Source organism: Vicugna pacos, chromosome 9 (assembly GCF_048564905.1).
Source record: "Vicugna pacos chromosome 9, VicPac4, whole genome shotgun sequence".
NCBI classification, from domain to species: Eukaryota; Metazoa; Chordata; class Mammalia; order Artiodactyla; family Camelidae; genus Vicugna; species Vicugna pacos.
In genome coordinates, this window is record NC_132995.1 from 42,263,711 (window position 1) to 42,286,503 (window position 22,793).

The 22,793-nt window shown below is 34.9% G+C and overlaps 1 protein-coding gene across 15 annotated transcripts in view; it reads left to right on the plus strand.

The window, feature by feature from the left end:
* The window catches only part of NFAT5 (nuclear factor of activated T cells 5), a 107,788-nt gene that overhangs the window by 82,682 nt on the left and 2,313 nt on the right, over window positions 1–22,793 (plus strand). For 10 of the 15 annotated variants that reach the window (XM_072967631.1, XM_072967630.1, XM_072967639.1 and 7 more), the window contains 6 exons: window positions 1,582–1,716; window positions 1,842–1,894; window positions 8,008–8,140; window positions 11,884–11,967; window positions 19,260–19,408; window positions 20,128–22,627. In XM_072967631.1, coding sequence (XP_072823732.1) covers window positions 1,582–1,716; window positions 1,842–1,894; window positions 8,008–8,140; window positions 11,884–11,967; window positions 19,260–19,408; window positions 20,128–22,627 — 3,054 coding nt within the window. The remainder of the gene's footprint in view (window positions 1–1,581; window positions 1,717–1,841; window positions 1,895–8,007; window positions 8,141–11,883; window positions 11,968–19,259; window positions 19,409–20,127; window positions 22,628–22,793) is intronic. The other 5 variants (XM_072967633.1, XM_072967632.1, XM_072967636.1 and 2 more) reach the window with 2 other exon arrangements.

Here is a 22,793-nt window from a genome sequence, read left to right on the forward strand (position 1 = left end):
CAAGTTTTACTTTTCCCCCTCATTTTATAATATGTTGGCTGCAGTTTAGAAGCAGGTCCATTTCCTTCACTCTGGGATCCAGGCTGAAGAAGCTGCCCTTTTCTGGGATATTGCCATTTTTGTAGTAGAGAAAACCGGATATGATGGAATCACGTGGGGCTCTTAAATAGAACTTTTGCTTGGGACAGGCATATTACTTCAGTTCGTATTTCATTGTATGAACAAGTCACATGGCCAGTCCTGATGTGAGTGGAGCAAGAATGACGTGAATGGAGCAAGAGACTTCCCAAAAGGAAGGGCCTAGGGAAAGAGGGGCAGTAAATATTTTAATAGGAATAATTTCCCATATTACATTCTTGTAAAGATAATATTAATTATTAATTATGTAAGTATCTAAGGAGAAAAAAACCTAAACTTTCCCTAAAGTTTAATGGAATATCTCATTAATTTTTGAAATTCATGAATTATACAGCTGTATTTAAGTTTACTTTGGCAGTATGTATATTGTAAGGGTTTCACTGAAATAGCAAATAATGTAATCTGTGTCAAGGTACTTAATCTTAGGGGAACAGTTTTTTTAGTACCTAATAGGTATTTATTTGCATTAACCAGTAAGTACCCCAGGGATTATTTTCGTGGAAAACTAGACCTTCGATGTCAATAAGGAAGAATATTTCTGGAACCAGGTGTATTGGGGAAACTGTATACTATACCCACTTCTTGGTATTTACAGTGTACATCAGAATGTGAAATGCTTAGAAAAATCCTTTTGTTCATTTAGCTTTGCTTAACTCAAAAATTCCCAGATTTAATTGACTTTGGAACCTGTTTTACTAAGCACTACTTATTGAAGTTTAAGGAAGTCATGGCATGAGGAAGTTGGTAGGACAATTATAAATTATTTATTAGATCTAGCTTCTCAATACTTGTCAGCCTCTTTGTTAATTTTAGCAGTGGTTGGTCAGTCTTTGTAATTGAAAAACAAGTACATTTTATTTTTAACCTTAGGGTATCCTAATTCAGGGAGATCCGCTGGTAAAAAGAATTATTCTGAATTGGATTCATCTGTTTTCAGGTGTTCTTTTGGTTTGGGGCCTCTGAGTCCTTCGTGGGTTTTGATCCTTGAAGAAGCTCTCATTACCAGCCACCCAGAGATTCACATTATCTCAGAAGTCTTATAATGGTGTAGCATAGCTGACATTTTTAAGGTTAGGATTGTGAGACAAGCTTGTTTTTAAATTGAATTTTTTAAAAATATTGAGACAAAAAACATGACCAAGTTCATATTTTATAACTTTTTTATTCATGTAATGAGAAAACAAAAATGACATACAATAAATTAAAACATTATCTTAGACATTAATCTGTCCCTTAAAAATTTAATGAGTTATTAAAAATAAATATGGACTTTTCTGGGTTTTTCTTTACTTTCTCTTAAGGTAAAATTTAAGTTGCAGAATAAAAGAAATCAAATTCAGGGGTCAACAAAGACAACTTATAGAATTGGATAATTGAGAGTTAATTTAGGTAAGAAGTAAATGTTGGTGGTTCTTTTTATGGAATGCTTATATATACCCACAGCTCAGCCAGCAGGAGTGCCGGAAATATTAAAGAAAAGCTTACATAGCTGTTCGGTGAAAGGAGAGGAAGAAGTATTTTTAATTGGCAAGAACTTTCTAAAAGGAACTAAAGTTATTTTCCAAGAAAATGTTTCTGGTAAGTAGGCATAATACTGCCTTAGAGATTGTTGCATGTTTCACTTTATTATAAAGATACAGTCATAACTACAAAGTACAAAAATTTTCAAAATTTTATTAAGTCACTGTTTTTATTTCAATCAGATGAAAATTCTTGGAAGTCAGAAGCAGAAATTGACATGGAATTATTTCATCAGGTATAATTTAAGCCTCTAATAATTTATTATTTACTCTTTGAGAAATTCAGTTTTGTTCCAAAATTTTTCTGAATCAACAGATTAAATTTCTCATTTATATGGGATTGATGTAAATAATTCAAAGTTTCTTCCTTGGGTTTCTTTAACTGAAATAGAATTACTGAATTGAGGCTAGCAAGGACAGTTCTTTATTTGAAAAAGTTATGGGCTTTAGCAAACTACAGTTGTTAATAAAGGAAACATTTCTTTTCTAGTATTTATTTGCTCTGAGGATTTGGATTATCTTAATCTACTATTTGGTTAAATCAAAGGGAAACTTATTTATTGAGTACCTGCTGAGTACTAAGTACTAAGGTGTTTTATATTTGTTAGTTACCCTTTTGCATTCAGGCACACTATTTGTTACACTTATATTAAAGAGTCTATATTTTAGGACCTGACTATGTATGTATTGTTTCTTGAATAACAAGGAAAAAAGAGCTTGAAAACAAGGATAAAGAATAGACTTAAGAATTAGTATGTAGAGCATCTAGGACCAAACTCATAGAAGTTGAAACTAACAAAAGAGAAGGACAAACTTATAAGTAAATCAGACAGAAGGCATATGCAGAAGAGTAACATAGATATAGTTCATAGAGAAGAAAGACGCAGAAACAAACTAATGTATGTAGTACATAAACCCTAAAATTTAGCATAAAATGCTGATGAGAATAGAAAAGAGCACATGAGAGCAAGCAGAGAAATGGAAGTGGCAAAAGTTGAAGAATCTATAGCCAATTTATCAGAAAAATTTGTTAATTCCTTTGTGGTTTAAAAAATTTAATTAAAAAATTTTAAACTGTATGTATCTAATATATTGCCCAACTTAAAGCTAAGGGTATAGTGCTCCTTAAGACTGCCCTCACTTCAGACACCAGCCATAACTTCAGGGATCTTCTGGCCATTCTCACTTTTGAACAGTTCCCTTCAAATTCAAGGGTTCCCACTCACCCCTCAGATTTGCTAGAACAATTCACAGAATTTAAGAAAACACTATACTTAACAGTTTCAGTTTTATTATAATGAAAGGACACAAATCAGAACCAGCCAAAGGTAGACACCTAGAACAAGGTCTCGGACGGTCCTGAAGATGTAATTTCCTCTCCTAAAAGATGCCTTACCTTCTCAACACATCAACATGTGCCAGCATACCCAGTATTGCCAATCAGGAAGCTAATCTAGACTACTGGTCTTTGGAGTTTTTATTTGGGATGGATTATATACTGCCTGTGTAGCTAACCTTTTGTCTCCAGTTCCACCAGAGGTTGGAACGTATATACATGTTTCAGGAGTCCCCCTCATAAATCACTTTGTTAGACTGTTCAGTGGCCAAAACCCCTAACCAAACAAAGATACTTTTATCAGACATACCAGGGGCCTAGAGATCACCTACCAGTAACCAAGGGAAAAGGCTAGACCTCACTTTGAGTTAAATTAATTCCTCACTATATAGAATCATGTAAAGTGGAATTTCCTATATACCTAGACAGATACTATGTAGAAAGTTTCCCTCTAGCCTTATGCTACTATATGCTGTTAGAAAGAGATAGTGGGACTCAGCAGCCATTCCTTTGCACATTTACCATTGGACAGTCTCTGCTGGACTGGGTTTAACTGAAGTTCTAGTACCTGCTTTTTCACTAACAGTCTGTGTTTATCTATGTAAATCAAGTTGCTCTTGTGCCCCAGTTTTCTAATCTATAAAATAAGCTCTTTTACTAGATTATTTGAGGCTCCTTCTAACTCTGACATTTTATGATTTCTTATATAACTTGTTGATCAGACTATGCCTGCTGCCCATGAACAAACAGTGGCTTTCTCTGGAGGACTCCTAGAGGTTTGGGCCAGTGTATTATGACTCTTCTGTGTTCCTCATGATATTAAGAATTTAATGGATACTAATGAAAAACTTGTTGGTTCATTTTATCACTTTGAAGAAAAAGGAATCTCTGGGGTCTGAGGTTCTTTTTGAGGGCACTTCAAATCCTAATTTCATCCAGGTTCTTATATGCCTGTAGTTTTGGTCCTGACCAAAGTTTAATTTATCCTTGTTAGACTTTTGTGTGCCCTGAACATGTTTTATTTTTTGATAAGTTGGTTAGATTGATATAAACTCCTTTGCTAGTAATATTTTATTACAATTGGTATTCTTTACCTTATCCTGTGGTGCAGTTTTATAGATAAGAAAAATCGTTTTGGAGACTGAGAGGCTTGCCTTATAAATTATATAAAATACTAATGAAATAGCCCCAACAAATTATAGTCTTAACTTTCTGCTTCATATAGAACTTAATATTAAGTCTTTGTTTCGTCCTCCTCCTCACTCCCCCTTTCCTTCTTTCTCTCTCCTTCCTTCTTTACTTTTTTCTTTACCTTTGAGGCGTGGGGTAGTTATATTTTTTAAACACTTTTTTTCAGGGCATTTATGCCAGCTACAATAGATTAAAGAAGAATAATCATAAAAATAACCCACGTAGTGAAATGGAAAGGAATTATGTCCTAATTTGGTGGCTATATCTAGAGGTTCTGGGGTTTTTGCAAGCAAATATGTAAACAAACTAAATCATAATATGATCTTTCATTAATTCTGTGGTTCTGCTGTCCATTAAAAGAAATTGATCTTTTTCAGAGAAAGCTTTCTGTCTTTTTTTCTAAGGGGCTTTCTGGAAAAGTGTTTTAAAGTGAAATTAGAGCTGAGATATATAAAGAATCAATCCTAGAAATTATATTAAAGAAAAAAAACACAAAAAGTTTTGGAGTGAAGTGTAATCAGAAAGTACATTGAAAGTAAAGAAATTTTGAGTGTGGCCAATAAAGAAATAACAGGCCTATAAAGAAAAGTTGAAAGGGCCTCTACAATAGTTAAAAATGACCAGAATACGGTATAGTAGGAAAGACCCCTTAAAGATAACTGCAAATTATAGTTAAGAATAATTGTAATAGCATTCATCTGAATCCCAGAAATCAACTCATCAGATATTAAACTTTTTCTATTACATAAAAATTGAGATTAACAAAGCGTGGGAAAATAGTTCTTTATTTAATATTTGGCTGTTCTAGTCAAGGCCATAATATATCTCGTGCTCATGTATGTCAAATTTGATAAGCACATGGTCATATCTACTGCCATTTTAACAACTTTAGATGAATTCCATAGGACCTTAATTCCCTATTAAACATATATAAAAGATACACTTTAAAGATCTCTCTCCCTTCTCTCTCTTATATAGAATGTGAATTTTTTCTCATGTATATGAATTTTTTAAAAGATAAGTTAGTTTTGAAAGAAAGCAGGAGAGTTTAATACCTTTTTAATGTGGAGATGATTTTAAAAGGAAAGAAACTAAAAACATATATTAGAAACTAAGAAGTGGTTTATAATTCAATTTAAATACAACTTGTTTTACAAAACATGATATAAACATCAGTATATCAAAAGTAGAAAATTGTATAGATTATTATTTCTCAACCCTTAGTCTTCTGGGTTCTTTCTATTGCATTTTTTAGAGTGTAAGAATAGAAAAAAGGTGGAGCTTTGGGGAAGATGGAATTTTTCAGTATAATTATGGAAAGAAAGTTCTTGGAAGAAATGCCCAAAAAGAGCCCAGAATTTGTGGGATCAACTAGACTAAACAAAGGCTTGAGATCAAGTTTAGAGGTTATATATTTTCAAACTGGTTTTATTAGGAACTTTGTTTTATGTGTCTCCAGTTATTTTTATATATATATCCTAAATTGCAAAATGAATGTGGCAGTGATAAATTATCTTTCTTTCTTAAGAGAGTGAAAAGTATCTAGCACCATTGCTTGTAAGCTCTGGAAAAGAATATCTGCTAGGAAAGAGAAAATTGTTGTTTTGAACCCAAGCAGATTTTTATAAGAAATTAAAAGTCACATATTCTTCACTTTTTACCCCAAAGAGCGTTCTACCTACTGCAGAGGCCACCCAACCTTTTTTGTTTTGTCTGTATGAACTCTTAGCTCAGTGATAGTTAATTGCTCTTAATTTTTGAAAGTAGTACTTAAAAACAACTTACTGTTCACCACTCACAATTTACTTAGTTTTTAATTCAGATCACTTGCAGAATTTCTAGATTTGGATTGAGGAAGTATGAAGAATTAGTATGAAAATAGGCTCATTTGGTTTTAGAAAGATTTCAAATTAGATTTGCTTGCATATGCTCTTCAAAGCAAGTGAAGTAAAAGTTTTGTTTGTTGGTTGGTTGGTTTTGTGAGGAGGTTAATAGTTTTACTTACCTATTTTTAGAGGAGGTACTGGGGATTGAACCTAGGACCTTGTGAATGCTAAGCATGTGCTCTACCACCGGAGCTATACTCTCCCCCTAAAAGTTTTTTTTTTTCAATAAAATATGTGTCTGACTTTTAGACACAAATTCTGTTACTAATTACCAAGAAATACATTTTTATTCAGAAAAGTAATTTCAATAATTGAGTTTACCAAATAATTTTAAGACCAGGAAGATACTTCACAAGTCCCTTTGTTTAATCATCTCCTTTCCTGTAGGCAGGACTGCTTTATGATGTAGTTGCAGTGTTTAAACAAAAGAGGAAAAATGAGGGTGCACAAGATTTTTAAAAAAACTCTGTTTCTTAGAATTGAAATCAGTGCAAGTACATTTTTTGATGGCCTCATGTGCAATTGAGTATATGCTTTCAGATTTCTGCCCCCAATACCTGTGGATGTACACACATTTATTTATACATGGTTTTTCCACCTAACTTTTAAAAGTGTGATTTTTTTTTTCTTTTTTTGAGATGGCTAACTGGGCTCAGGAAGCATTCTATTAATGCCATAAATAAGAAGCTCTTTTAAAATTTATAATGTGACTGTTTGGGGGAGTATTTATAAGATGGCTTAGAAACAAATGAAGTGCTCAAAAATTGAAGCCTTGACCTTGGCCTCATTTGTCACATGTTCTTTTCAATTTTTCAACTGAGTTAGCCAGCTACCATAGTCATCAAACTCACTTCCTCCTCAGCTGTCAGCATTGGCCTCCTGCATATCATACTCAGTACAGAAGCATAATCACTACCCCTCCTTGATGCTCTCTCCCATTACTATAATATACTAGGGAAGAAGAGAACAAGTCAAATGTGGTTCATGGTATCTTCTAAGAAGATAGAGTCCCACTGAGTGAGTGCTGGTGAAACATTTATGAACTCTTCCCTTTTCTTAAAAGGATGCTTTCTACCACCGTTCTCACAAAAAGTAACTTTACTGTAGTTTGGGTAAACTGAACCCTATTGACTTTAAATGAGAAAGTGGTTAGGAAGCAGTTACTGTGTTGCAAAGTACATCCTACTGTTACGGTTGTACAAAACATATGGTAACTGATACTGTGCTTGGTGGGCGTATTTTTTTCCTCAAAATTTTTTCATTCTTTTTTCACCAAGTTTTTTGAGTATATTTTGTGCAAGATGCTTAACAGTGAAGATAAAAAGAACAAAGCATCTAGGTTCTCATGGAGCTTACATTCTTGTGATTGGAGAGGGACAAAAAACAAGCAAATAATAGTAATTTCAGGTGGTGATAAGTGTTATTGTAGACATAAACAAGATTTTTTGATAAGATGGGAGAGGGATGCTGCTTTAAATAGGATGGTCAGAGAAGGCTTCTCTGAGGAGATGACATTTGAATGAGACCTGAAAACGGGTAAGGAACTAGCCATTTGAAAATGTGAAGGGAGGGTATTCTAGTGGGAGAGAAAAGCAGGTTAAAAGGCTCTGAGGTGGAAATGAATTTATTGTGTTAAAAAAATGGACTGAGAAGGCCAGTGTGGCTGGAGTGTAACAAGCTAGGGAAGAATGGCAATGAGATAAAGTTGACAGGGCAGAGACCTTGTGAGCCATTGTAAAACACTGATATTTTACCTTAAAAGCAATTTTAAGATTAATGTCCTGATGCCTGTGAACCTGAACTTTAAAATAATACATTTTCCCCCCTAGTCAGACTTTTTAAACTTCATACTAACAGGAAATGTACTTAATTATAGTATTTTAGTTCAAATTTTTAATTTAAATATTTCTGACCCTTGTAATTTTCTTTCAATTAGAATCATCTTATTGTGAAGGTTCCCCCATATCATGACCAACATATAACTTTGCCAGTATCAGTGGGAATATATGTAGTGACCAATGCTGGAAGATCTCATGACGTTCAGCCATTCACTTACACTCCAGACCCAGGTATGTCAAAATAAAAAAATTTTAAAATTCTGAACCAAAAGTAATGATTAATTTCTAGTTCTTTGGAAGAATATGAAGACCAGCCAGCTTAAAGGAGAGAGTTGTGTACTAAGATGAAATGATATCAGTATTTTTTGGAGATGGCATTATTTCCTAAGATGATGGCCATCATACACTGTTTTTACTTTTATGTTAAGAGAATCATTTCTGCCTTATGCTCTAATAATAAAAGAAAAGCTAGGAATGCTCTGAAGTCAGGGTCTCCAGAGTTACCATGTAAGTTACTCCTTAGCAAGAATTACCATTCATTGAATACCTCTTACATGCAGAAAGATGAGAGTGACAACTTTGGGAGACTGCTAATAGTTTTTAGATTAGCTGGCTTATAGCATGCATTTTGGGAGAGGCGAGAGATAAACTTGGAGTGATAAGTGATGATACTGCAAACAGAATTATATACCTGTAACGTTTTCTAATTTTTGTGATCATATCAAATAGCAAAGACTGTTGATGAATAAATATTTTAAATATAATGTAAAACATTGAGGTAAAATAAGTGCTTTAGAAACCAAAGCAGTAAGAGCAATTAAATTTAGAAGATCTCTGGTTAAGAAATAACTTGTGAGTTTTTTGCTCACATTTATTTAGTTGCCTCAAGAAGAGAAGACTTTTTCTGGCAGACATAGGGAGAACATTTTGGAAATGGAAACTCTTCACATAAGTTTTATTGACCTAGGCTTGGTTTCTGCTGTGCTTGCCTTTGATTTACTTCATTCCTACCTTAGGCATACTTTAGAGTTAGCAATTACTCCATGTCTCTTAAGTTTATTGTTACGTTGTTCCCAAATAGTCAAGATTCAGTGGGGTATAAAGCGAAAAATGGTGGCAGGGAAAAAAAGCCCTGGCAACAAAAAGTAATGGAAACAATAGCTAGGACGGAGCTGCAACAAGTCTTGATAATTACTTTCTACCACCTTAATGTATCTGTTCCCTTTTTCTTTTCTTTTTTTTTCCCCCAATTATTGTTTGAGTTACAACATTGGTTATTTCCCACCAGTTATCTATAAAAGTATGCCACAGTATAGCACGAATGAAATCCTCTTAGTACTTGTTTCAAAATAAAAAATAACAAGTAGAAATTTCAGACAGAAAAAGGCAACGCTTTAACAAAAATAGGAAAGAGGAGATTGGCTTATACTTAAAGATGAAATATTTGATTATTTTCTTTTTAGAAATGCCTCAAAAATCCACAAAAGTCTGACTTAAAACTAGTGGTAAAGTACTTTAGTAACTGCTAGTTAGTAAATATTGACATTCAGTACTTCGTGTGAAGAGAAGCTTGTTTATGTGGGGAGAAAAATGTAATTAATACATTTGCGTAGGGAAGTAAGAGGGAAGTATGTGTGTGTGGGAATAGTCTTTACAAATTTTAATTTTTGCTATCCCGAAAATACTGAGGTTTTGTTTCTGCTGATCAGTTACAAAGAACTTTAGGACTTTGAAATGCTTAGCATCAGCACTATGAATCCTCATTTCTTAGTGGTGAATGCTGATTATTAGAAATTTCCCTTTGATAAATTGCCAAATAAAACAGCTTTTAAATCTTCTATTTGAAAGCCTATACTAATTGGCTGTATTTGGCCACATTTAGGCAAACATTAACAAATTATTCTTTTTAAGTTTTTCTCCCTTGTATTTTATATGTCATAGACAGTAGTTACTCAGAAAATCTTAATGAATAAATACATAATATGCAAAATTTATGGTGAAATATAATGTTTCAGTTTCTGCCTTTATGATGTAGCTAATTAAAGAATCTTCCCATAATTTCACTTTTTTGTATTTTATAAAGTGCAAGCATCTTTTTAGGTGTGTATGAGAGAGAACATGATTTTAGGAAAACTTGGCTATAGAAAATTTGCAGCGTTTCATTATGATAAACTAGTAACTGTTGTGATTCTTCTGGAGACTGTGTTTAAACATATGAGTATTCAGTGGTATTGAATTACTGTAGTAATTATAATAGCTGAAACAAGCCCACCCCAATTTTTGTGAGTCAGAGTAGAAATGATGACTGTGATACCATTTTGTCTGAATATTTAAAAGTTATAAATTAAAATAACGAATTATTAAATAAAATATATCCTGTCTTCCTAATTTGATCAGGACACCTTCATAATAGCCTAGAAGGCCAGATTTGAATTTAGAATTTTCAAACTGCTCGGAGTTCCAAGCTGGAATATGGCAATATGAGAAAAGAGGATTCCCTAGCCTGCCACCCTTTTCCTTCTCCTGGCTCCATCCTCTACTGGGAGGGCCTTAATACACTGGCTGCTGCTCCAAGCTCTGTTCACGTTATAGGCCTGAGATTTCACACATAGTCTAAAGCATAGTTATACAGAAAATTTGGGAATCTGCCAGAGAGAGGGCCCCTCTAAAGCCCTCTGGGTCTATAATGCCAAAAATATATTGCATGTGCACGCTCTCAGGCACTTACTTTGCAGAGTCATAAAATTTTTGCTTCATTGCCTATTAGTCACTGAAGCTTTGCTTAACCATTAAAGCACCTTGAATTTGTTTTACTTTAGTCTATTAAGACAGAAATCATATTAGCTATTTTTTGCAGTGACTCTGCAGTGCTGATTCCTGTAAGAAATGGAGGCTAAAATATTCATATTTTTTGTTGCTTTAGAAACAGATGACTAAAACTTGTTTTAAAAGTAGAAATTTAAAATTTTTTCAAAGATTAGTTTCTATTTTTAAATCTGTAATTGTTAGGATTAATGTTACACTTTAAAATTGTCCTTGGATTTCCTTTCCAATCAATCCCATTCAATTGATAATTCCATTCAATTGATAGTTCATTCACATTATCATTTGTTGGCCCTCCTGTGAATCTTATGCTAAGATAAATTTGTGTACGTTTTGTCTCTCTAGTCATAATTAACTGTTTCTTTATATTCTCTATAACCATCATTTCACATTGTCCTGTTAAGAATAAATTGAAAATAAGCTAACTCAATTCCCAGTTTGAATAATTGAAAAAATGGAAATTAACATCTATTTAAATAAAGTTCTTATACAGCATTTTAAGCAAAAACCTGTTTATTTGAAATTTATTTAACTTTACATTCGGAACTGATCTCTACTCTTAAACAGTCATTAAAATTTTCATGATAGATGTAGTTGATATGACTAGGTATAATAACCTAGCAATTCTCCACTAATAATAGCAAAGATTATTTTTTCTAAGGCTTTATAAAAAGAATAATCATAATATTATAGATTTTGTATGTTCATCACAGCTTTTTTTTTTAATTTAGCTCAATTAACTGACTAATGTTTCGGAATGAGTGTTTTTTAAATAAATCATTTATGTAGGTAAATGGTGGGGTTTCTTTAATGCTAGTGTTACAGTATATTTGGTAAGTTTAAAAAGTCTCATGAATCTTCTGCTCATCTGATATCAATTTGTGTACTGTTACAAGAAAAAAATTTTAAAGTTGCTATTGCTTTTATTTTGTTTTGTTAAGTAAGCATATGCTTCTGCTCACTTGGAGATTGGTGAATTTTAGAGCACAGACTGCTGGTTATAAAAACTCATCTCAACTTAGAATCTCTGCTAAACAAATAGTTTAGTAATGCTTTGTGAGAAAATATTCCAGTTAAAGGGTTTTGAGATAACACAGTTTGTTACAATAAGTTTAATAAATACTTTAATCTTTTTTTGTTTGTTCTAATAGCAGCAGCTACTGCTTTGAATGTAAATGTCAAGAAGGAAATATCTAGTCCGGCAAGACCTTGCTCTTTTGAAGAGGCCATGAAAGGTACCAAGTTGATTCTTCTCAAAAACTATAAATTGGTGATGCTATATATATTCTCTAGCAAACCTTACTATTTTATTTTCTCTTGTGTACTCAGAACACACAGCAGGGTAATATCTTCCATATTGTAAAATAAATACTTGTTTAATGTTACTGAATGCGGAGATTTGTTTCCCAACACTATATTTCCCTTGATTCACCATATAAACAACTTTTTTTCCAACATATGTTGAAATGGAGGAATCTTCTGTTTTGTTTTGCATTCCCTAGTATTAAAAATCTTAAAAGTATATGTAAAGTACAATAATCTATGTAAAATAGGCTATAAAGTTTCTTGCTTCTTGTAGTGCTTGGCGTTGAGACTAAAGAGACCAAAATAAAAATTGTTGGTTTTTCAGTCCCACTCCTGGGCATGTATCTGGAGGAAACTCTAATTCAAAAAGATACATGCACCCCAGTGTTCATAGCAGCATTATTTACAATAGCCAAGACATGGAAGCAACTTTAATATCCACTGAGAGATGACTGTGTAAAGAAGTTGTGGTGTATATATGTGCAATGGAGTACTTCTCAGCCATGAAAAAGAGGAAAATGCCATTTGCAGCACCATGGATAGTCCTGGAGATTGTCATACTAAGTGAAGTAAGCCAGAAAGAGAAAGAAAAATACCATATGATGTCACTTAAATGTGGAATCTTTAAAAAAAAAAAAGATACAAATCAACTTATTTACAGAACAGAGAGTCACATACATAGAAAACAAACATGGGAAGGGGGTGGAGAGGGATAATGTGGGAGTTCAAGATTTACAGATACTAATTACTATATATAAAATAGATAAACAACAAGGGAATTATATTCAATACCTTGTATAGCACAAGGAACTATATTCAATACCTTGTAATGGCCTATTATGAAAAACAATATGAAAACGAATACATACGCGCGTGTGTGCACACACACACACGAATCACTGTGCTGTACACCAGAAATTAACACAACATTGTAAATCAACTATACTTCAATTAAATAAAAAAAATAGTACTAGAACTTAGAAAAAAGAAAAAACTATTGGCTTTTGAAAAAGCTGCTTTAGGCTCTTTAGTTACCATTCTTTATTCTGACATCATTATTTCCCAATAGATAATGAAGATGTCTTCAGGATGTTATAATGTGGTAGATTCACTTCTTAGCAGATTTCTAATAACTATGATATTCGATTATGATGCTTTTGTAGTATTACATATGAAGATGTCAGTTACATTATGGCCATTGATTTATTCCTATAATTCTAGCTTTTACTTGTATTTTTCTGCCATGAAATTGAGTGAAATTAAATTTTAAACTTTTAAATACTTATTTTTAAGGGACATAATACATGTAATACATTTTCTCAGATACAGTATCATTAGTAAAATTCAGCATTCCCATGATACATAATGTGTTTATATAGCTTGCCATTATCATTTCTGACCAGGCACATTTCCAGAATAGATTAGTGAGGAATTATGCACTAGTAAGTAAACTGCCCAAGATTATCTGATTTGACTACAGGAAAATTTACAAATCTTTGCTGTGGATAACCATAGCTAATGTTTATCAAGTGCCAGGCAATATACCACATTCTTTACCAGCATTATCTCATTTACTCTGCCAAACTCTATGAGGTAGGTAATTTTATGATTCTCATTTCACAGATGAGGATAATCAAGGTTACAGAGAGGTTAATTTGCCAAGATCACTTAGCTAGGATGTAAAAAGAATAGGTTGAGTTTCAGTGTGTAAGGTAACATCTAAGCAATAATAATTCAGACCACGTTTATTAGATGAATAACACCATAATTAATCAATCATTTTAAAAAGTCAGGGACATTTGTGGTTTGTCCTTTGCCAACTTTCATGTGTTCGTGCTTTTCTCTAAAAGTTCCTTGATGCTCCTTTCATAGAGAATCAGGCTGGTGGAACACCAGACTAATCCAAGTGAAATTTCTTATACAAGATAATGAATTGAAGGGTGGAAGGTTTTAAACACTATGTTTAATTTTGGTAATAAAATTATTTAGTTATTTGATCAAAATCTTACCCAAGCCTCAAAAATGGGTAAGAAACAAACACACATACATATATTTTTTTCACAATTCAGATGATCTTATTTTGACATTTTTATCAATTGAAACCATGTAAAATAATTTTATGAAGATATAAAATTAAATAGAATACTAAACTACCTTACAAGTTTAAAATTTGTATTTGTCCCTTTTAAATACAATATCATTAAATTGGAGATTCCTGATCAGTTAAAAAAAAAACAGCTTTCAACCAGGAATTGTCCTTGACAAATGGCTTATTTCTGTGATTCCTTGAAATCAGAGCTTTAGTATAACACCCAGGTGCCATCTGAGAAATTTGATTAGGTGCTCTTTCATGACGAAGACTGAGCAACATAAATGACTTTTAAATTTGTGTTATGACATAATCCTCTAAGTAACAATCTTTAAAATAGTCACCAATTACAGTAAGATTTAGAACTTCATGTACAAGTATGATATTATGGCCAAATACTGAAAACTTTCACTCTGAAGTTTCTCATTCCTTGGAGAGGGTTTGCAGAGGGAGGTGGAGAGTACAGGCATAACTGCACAGCTACTCAGTGAGATATTAAGTCTAGTGCTAAAGCATCATGATTCATTTTCATTTTTACCCAACTGTGTATATATCCTTAACATAAAGCAATACAAATTAAATGATAAAATAAAGTGTACAGTGTAAACTATTGTTAACAGTTGCTTGGGAATATTTCCAGGAAGTTTTCTATATCTCTATAGGTGGAGTATGATGTGAATGAAAATTCAAGATAGATCGTTCAAAGACTCTGTGATGCAGGTTTAAGACCCAGAGATAAAGTACTGAAGTGCAGTCTCTCAGTTTCCAGTTTGTAAGGAGTGGTTAATTGGATGAGTGTGAAAAGACAGTTGAGAGCATATGTTTTTCTCTAACTGGTTGCCACTATGCAGAAAGGTTTAGGAGCATGGAGGATTCATTGAGATAATCTAGTTCAGTCTCATTTTACAGGTAAATAAACCAAGGTTTAGAGAAGTTAAGTGATTTGCTCAAGGTCACACAGCTAATAACTGACAGAGGTTGCAACTTAGATTTCCCCCAAAACTCTGTTTTCTTTTTGTTCTAGTATTTCCTCCCTTATAAATCTTAATACATATTTTAACACAACATATTTGTATGTGACCTAAACGCCGCTTGCTCACAACAACCTTTTAGAAAAGATTGTTCTAAGTTTGGAAAGTTACTGTTTGACATGGATGGAAGGAGAACCCTGTTTAAAAGTTATTTGGCATAATCCATGTTAAGTTTTCATAAAATAGTTTATAATTGTGTGCATTTTATATTACTGTGGTGTCTGTGTGTACCGTATTTCTAAATATTCAGTATTAAATTGATACTTGTAAAAACCTTAACTTGAAAAAGTTATTTGGCATAAACTATCATAACTATTTTTTATAAATTCAAATTGATATTGGGAGGGTTAAATATATCTGTCTTATTTACTTCCTAGATCTCTGAATTGGCTTAAAATTTCTCCCCCAACTTCTAGGTAGTACACAAACTTTACTTGTTTGTATTTTTTCCCTCCTTGACTAAAATGTAGCCTCCGGATAGTAGGGCTTTATCCATCTTATTCACCACTGGATGTCCAGAACCTAGAACAGTGCCTGGAGCTTTGTAAGGGCTCATTAAGTACATAGTGAAGATGTAGGAAGAAAAGATAGGGTGACATCTCTCAAGCCATTTAATATTGTTCACAAGTCCATTAAGATGTGGTTGTGAGTTCTGAGACAAGATAGTATAGACTCACTCTTCCCTGTTTCTCCCTTCTAAATCTACTCAATACCTTGGAAATATTCAACAGTCATAAAAGGACTTGGAAACATAGAAAGAAGAAGGTAGACTGACTCAGGACCTTAGAACTTACAGAACAACACCAAGTGAGTTTCCTGGGTTTTCCTTTTATCTCCCATTTATCTAAATTGGGCAGCAGTTGCAACTCAGAACTAGCAACAGGCATAGACAAAAAATAAGTCAATAAATAAGCATGAAAAGCCTGTTCTCTTTGGCCAAAAGAGCAGGAAAGGGAAAACCCAGCAGAGACTTAATGGGATGACACATACCTAGTGATAGCGGGTGACCCATTAGCAGAGTTTGGAGGCCAACCCGTCCCCCACCCATACCTGCAGTAGCAATAGCAGAACTTAGAAGGGTCAACCCATCCCATGCCTTGTGCCTGCCAAGTAGTAGTGGGCCCAGTCTGCCAACAGTGGAACCCAGGAAGGCCAAAACATAGGACTCATATGCGCTAGCAGCAGCACATCAGTCTCTGCAAGAATGTTAACAAAACCCAGAGGGTCAACCCATCCCCCACCTCACACCAGGCAGCAGCATACAGACCCCTTCCACCTGCACTGGTGATACCAGCAGGCTCTGTGTCTTTCTATCCTTCCCCCAACATCAGAGCAAGACCTAGACCTGGCAACTCCAGGCCTTCCACCCACGAGCAGAGGAAGATACAGACCAAATGTCTTCCAAACCTCCACCCAGTGATAGAAGGCAATCCAGGGGCAGAAGGTAAAACAGCCCAGGGTCTCCCAAACCTCCACCCAGTGACAGAGAGCTACCCAGCCCAGACCCCACAGTTTTTGACCTTATACCCAGTGACAAAAGACAGCGCACGTAGTTTCTTCCCTCCCCCAGCAACACCAAAAGTGATAGAATAGGAATCCCATTAGTACCAGGAGACCAGAGAACATGCCAGGAGAAATGTTTTCACTCCTGCAGGTTCAGCATCCCTCACTCACACCTAATGACACCAGACAGCCCAAGGAAGCACCTTCTACTCCTATAGTCAGCATCAGCAGGATTTCAGCTGGAGCCCATACAAAGCTAGCACAGAAAGCAGACCAGAATAGGGCTCAGAAAACTAAATAACCATTGGCCATACAAAGACTTTGTGCATACGGCCATGGGAAGATCTGTTATCTTTGCATAGGCATTAGACAAGAAGTCCTTTTCTTGTTTGTCTATACCAATAGACATACCTATTTGTCATTGGTCTCCTTGGGAGGAGTAAAAGACTCTTGCTCAATTTATTCTACCTATTCTCACTTTCCAGAAGGGGAAAAAATTATGATAATAAGAGTTATTCTCTGAATAAATTGGGGGCAAAATTGTATATAGATCTGTTAAGCAGTAACTGTGTAGGTAATGCATTTGTCAATGGATATTTATATGCAGTTTTTAACTGAAATGTAATATAAACCTGTTTGTAGATAGAGAAAATTTTAGATCTGAAATACTAATGAAATTAGTATTAATGAAAATATGCAACTCTCTACTATACAATTAACCAAACAGTTCACAACAAACTTAATTGACTGATAAAGTTAGATTGATTAATTCATTTATTTAGTCATTCAACAAATATTTATTGATTACCAACTATGCACCAGGCAACAATGAAAAAAATCTTGCCTTCGTGGAGCTCATATTCTAACAGAATTTAAAAGCAAGAATAGCAGTTGATATTATAGGATCAACTTAAGACGACACTAATTGTCTTTAAAATTGCCCTGGATTTCTAGGGGTGGGCCTAGAATACTTAAATGCCTGTCTTATGCATGATCTGAAGCTTTGTCTCAGTCAGAATTGGATTGTGAGTTGAATGGTATTGGTAGAATCTAGGTGAAAATAGGTCCAAAGGACTCATGAGTAAATGATCAATTTCTCAGAGCAATAAAGTATAGGATATCAAAAGTTAAATGGGCACTTTCCTCTTCCTTAGTAAGATCAATTTCCATAGGAATTATTTCTAGCCAGTTGACTGTGAGACAAGTTAAAGTAAGATTGGATAAAGTTTTAAATATTTTTAAATAAAAATATTTACAAAGATAAATATCATGCATATACCGCAATCCATTCTAAAATTCTCTTTGTAGCCAAGATTTTTTCTCAGTATCAAATTAAGAAGCCTGTGTATAAAAATATCAAATCACTGTGTTGTATTTAAAGTAAGATTGGATAAAGTTTTAAATATTTTTAAATAAAAATATTTACAAAGATAAATATCATGCATATACCGCAATCCATTCTAAAATTCTCTTTGTAGCCAAGATTTTTTCTCAGTATCAAATTAAGAAGCCTGTGTATAAAAATATCAAATCACTGTGTTGTATGCCTGAAGCTAATATAGTATTATATGTTTATAATAGTTCAGTTAAAAAAAAAAAGAGAGAACTTTAACAGCTATGGCTTCTGGGGAACCTATGTTTCTTTACACAGGGTCTGAAAGTAGTGGTAAACTTTTAGATCAAAATTTGGCTATGTGTTCCAATTCAGAAGAAGACTGAGAAGACTGCATTATTGATTTTCAGTAGGCTCCACTAAGTGCCAGTGGCAGACCTAAGTAGATGAAAAAGAAAGAGAATCAAGGGGAAAAAGTAGATACAATGAAGTGGTCAGACCTACTTATCTGCCTTACATATTGCCTCTGCTCGGTTGTTAATCTCTAACTATCCCCAGAAATAGGAGTAGATGGAAGTAGAAAAACACTTGCTGCTTTTGCTTTGGAAATTTAATTGGTAGACCTAAAAGAGTCCTTTAATTTCTGAAAAGAAAAAAAAAATTTAACTCCTATCTAAAAGAGAAATGTGTTCATTTGTCAATTTGGCAAATTCAAGTTTTCTAAGACATTTAATTTAGAAAAGCAAAATCTGTTTGGCTAATTGATAGCATCTTCTAATGAGAAGTTTGAGTTTTGTTGAGGAGAGATATCTGTCAGACAGTCCTGTAGCCCTTAAAATTTTGACTTTATATACAGCCAGCCAGTCAGATACTAAGAGGAGAATGCAAGAGTTGTAATTAAGTAACTTTAATCTCTTGGAGATTTCTACACTGTATCCTGTCATGTTAATATATCATGGTTGTGTTAGGCAGTGTAATTCAAGGCACCTTGGAAGGGTCCTGGGATTATCACTTGATAACTGAAATGCTCAAGCTTGTTGATATTTACCTTGTGGTCTTAGACTCTTACTAGGAGTCCTCAAGACACTGCTCCTTAAAAAAAGGGTAGACACATTTTGATACACCAATACTGTGTCTCCTGCTGCCATCATAGCATCAAAAAATAGACATTTAAATCATGACTAATGTGTTAACACATATTAGAATGAAATAACTGATGATTTTAGTGATTTTTAATTTTTCTTTCTTTTTTTGGTATGTGTGCAGCAATGAAAACGACTGGATGTAACTTAGATAAGGTAAATATTCTTCCTAATGCTCTGATCACTCCACTCATATCAAGCAGTATGATTAAGAGTGAAGATGTTACTCCAATGGAAGTAACAGCAGAGAAAAGATCTTCCCCTATTTTTAAGGTGAGCTACAGTGACTAGTGTCCCACATCTTAACCTCAAATATAAAAATTGCTTTATTTTGAATGATTTAATTTCTTTTCCCTGTGTTTATGCTTTTTACTTTTCCTGTTTCTTTCACATTTGTTTCTCTTCAGATGCACTTGATATATTTTGCTTTTCAGAGTGAATAATTTATACTCAAATAAAATGTCTACAAAGCAACTTCCAGTATACATTTTCAACAAGGGTCCTAAATGTTAACTTGACCTGTGGGATGTAGGGAATTAATGAATGTACTGGTTTAGCATTTTCAGAATTAGAGACATACAATTTCCTTTTCTCCTCCAGTCCTTTCCTGTAACTCATTTCCTTTTTTCACTTATTTCCCCTCCACCATAATGTTACCATTGATCCACAAAATGGAGCTATTTTAAAATTTACTATTAATTCATAAGCCATAGAATTAATGTGTTCTTACTGTCCTCAGCATATCAACAGCTGATTTTTCTCCTTCTTTGTTTGACTATATTTGCTTATGGTACTCATTTTAAAATCCTGATGACAATAAGGCATCATGTTATGACTGAGAATCATAGTCTTACACCTGTTCTCCAAATTAATCATATAGAGTGGAAAACTGGTCCTGCATATGCATATATTTTTATAATAATTTTTAAGAGATCATATGAGCTCATTTAATATTTATATATACATGTTATTTGGCAATTTTTATTTTTTAGACTACAAAGACGGTTGGATCAACTCAGCAAACATTAGAAAATATCTCTAACATAGCAGGAAATGGGTCTTTTTCATCATCATCATCTTCCCACTTGCCTTCTGAAAATGAAAAGCAGCAACAGATTCAGCCCAAGGCATACAACCCAGAGAGCCTGACAACTATCCAAACACAGGACATTTCACAGCCCGGAACCTTTCCAGCAGTTTCTGCGTCTAGTCAGCTGCCCAACAGTGATGCGCTACTGCAGCAGGCTACACAGTTTCAGACAAGAGAAACTCAGTCTAGAGAGGTATTACAGTCAGATGGTACGGTGGTGAATCTGTCGCACCTGACTGAGGCGTCACAGCAGCAGCAGCAGTCACCACTGCAAGAACAAGCACAGACTTTACAGCAGCAGATTTCATCAAGTATTTTCCCATCACCAAATAGTGTGAGTCAGCTGCAGAGTACGATTCAGCAGTTGCAGGCAGGAAGTTTTACAGGCAGTACCGCTAGTGGCAGCAATGGAAATGTTGACTTGGTCCAACAAGTTTTAGAGGCACAGCAACAGTTATCTTCAGTTTTATTTTCTGCTCCAGATGGTAATGAGAATGTTCAAGAACAGCTTAGTGCAGACATTTTTCAGCAAGTCAGTCAAATTCAAAATAGCGTAAGCCCTGGAATGTTTTCCTCAGCAGAGCCAGCAGTTCATACCAGACCAGATAATTTAATAGCTGGAAGAGCTGAAAGTGTTCACCCACAGACTGAAAACACATTATCTAATCAACAGCAGCAGCAACAGCAACAGCAAGTGATGGAATCGTCAGCTGCAATGGTGATAGAAATGCAACAGAGTATCTGCCAGGCAGCTGCCCAGATTCAGTCAGAGTTATTTCCTTCAACTGCTTCAGCAAACGGAAACCTTCAGCAATCTCCAGTTTACCAGCCGACTTCTCATATGATGAGTGCATTATCTACCAATGAGGACATGCAAATGCAGTGTGAATTGTTTTCTTCTTCTCCTGCAGTTTCTGGAAATGAAACTGCTACAACCACCACACAGCAGGTTGCAACCCCAGGCACAACCATGTTTCAGACATCAGGTTCAGGAGATGGAGAAGAAACTGGAGCACAAGCAAAACAGATTCAGAACAGTGTCTTTCAGACGATGGTCCAAATGCAACATAGTGGGGACAGTCAATCTCAAGTTAACCTTTTTTCATCTACAAAGGGCATGATGAGTGTTCAGAATAGTGGTACCCAGCAGCAAGGTAATGGTTTATTCCAGCAAGGTAATGAGATGATGTCCCTCCAGTCAGGAAATTTTTTGCAGCAGTCTTCTCATTCACAGGCTCAACTTTTTCATCCTCAAAATCCTATTGCTGATGCTCAGAACCTTTCCCAGGAACCACAAGGCTCCATTTTTCATAGTCCAAGTCCTATTGTCCACAGTCAGACTTCTACAACCTCTTCTGAACAAATGCAGCCTCCAATGTTTCACTCTCAGAATACCATGGCTGTGTTACAGGGCTCTTCTGTTCCTCAAGACCAGCAGTCAGCCAACATATTTCTTTCCCAGAGTCCAATGAATAATCTTCAAACTAACACAGTAGCACAAGAAGAACAGATAACATTTTTTGCAGCTCAGAATTCAATTTCTCCACTTCAGTCAACATCAAACACTGAGCAGCAAGCTGCTTTCCAACAGCAGGCTCCAATATCACACATCCAGACCCCCATGCTTTCCCAAGAACAGGCACAACCCGCCCAGCAAGGTCTGTTTCAGCCTCAGGTTCCCCTGGGCTCCCTTCCTCCTAATCCAATGCCTCAAAACCAACAAGGAACCATCTTCCAGTCACAACACTCAATGGTTACCATCCAGAGCAACTCTCCATCCCAGGAGCAGCAGCAGCAGCAGCAGCAGCAGCAGCAGCAACAACAACAACAACAACAACAACAGAGCATTTTGTTCAGTAACCAGAATACCATGGCCACAATGGCACCTCAGAAGCAGCCACCACCAAACATGATATTCAACCCAAGTCAGAATCCATTGGCTAATCAGGAGCAGCAAAACCAGTCAGTTTTTCATCAACAAAATAATATGGCCACAATGAATCAAGAGCAGCAGCCCATGCAATTTCAGAATCAACCCACTGTTTCCTCACTTCAGAACCCAGGTCCTGCTCAGTCTGAATCTTCACAGACCTTGTTCCATAGCTCTCCTCAAATTCAGTTGGTGCAAGGGTCACCCAGTTCTCAAGAGCAGCAAGTAACACTCTTCCTGTCTCCAGCATCCATGTCTGCATTGCAGACCAGTATAAACCAACAAGACATGCAACAGTCTCCTCTTTATTCCCCTCAGAACAACATGCCTGGAATCCAAGGAGCCACATCTTCACCTCAACCACAGGCTACTTTATTTCACAACACTACAGGAGGCACCATGAACCAACTACAGAATTCTCCTGGCTCTTCTCAACAGACTTCAGGAATGTTCTTATTTGGCATTCAAAATAGTAAGGAATTCTTTCTAATTTCTCATTTCTTAAATGTTATTGGTTGAAATGATCAGATTATTATTACTAGAAGGAAGCAAACACAATGGTTTTAAGAGCACAGATTGTAGTTAGAACTGAATTCAAGTCCTAGCTATACCATTTATATGGACTGAGACCTTAGGCA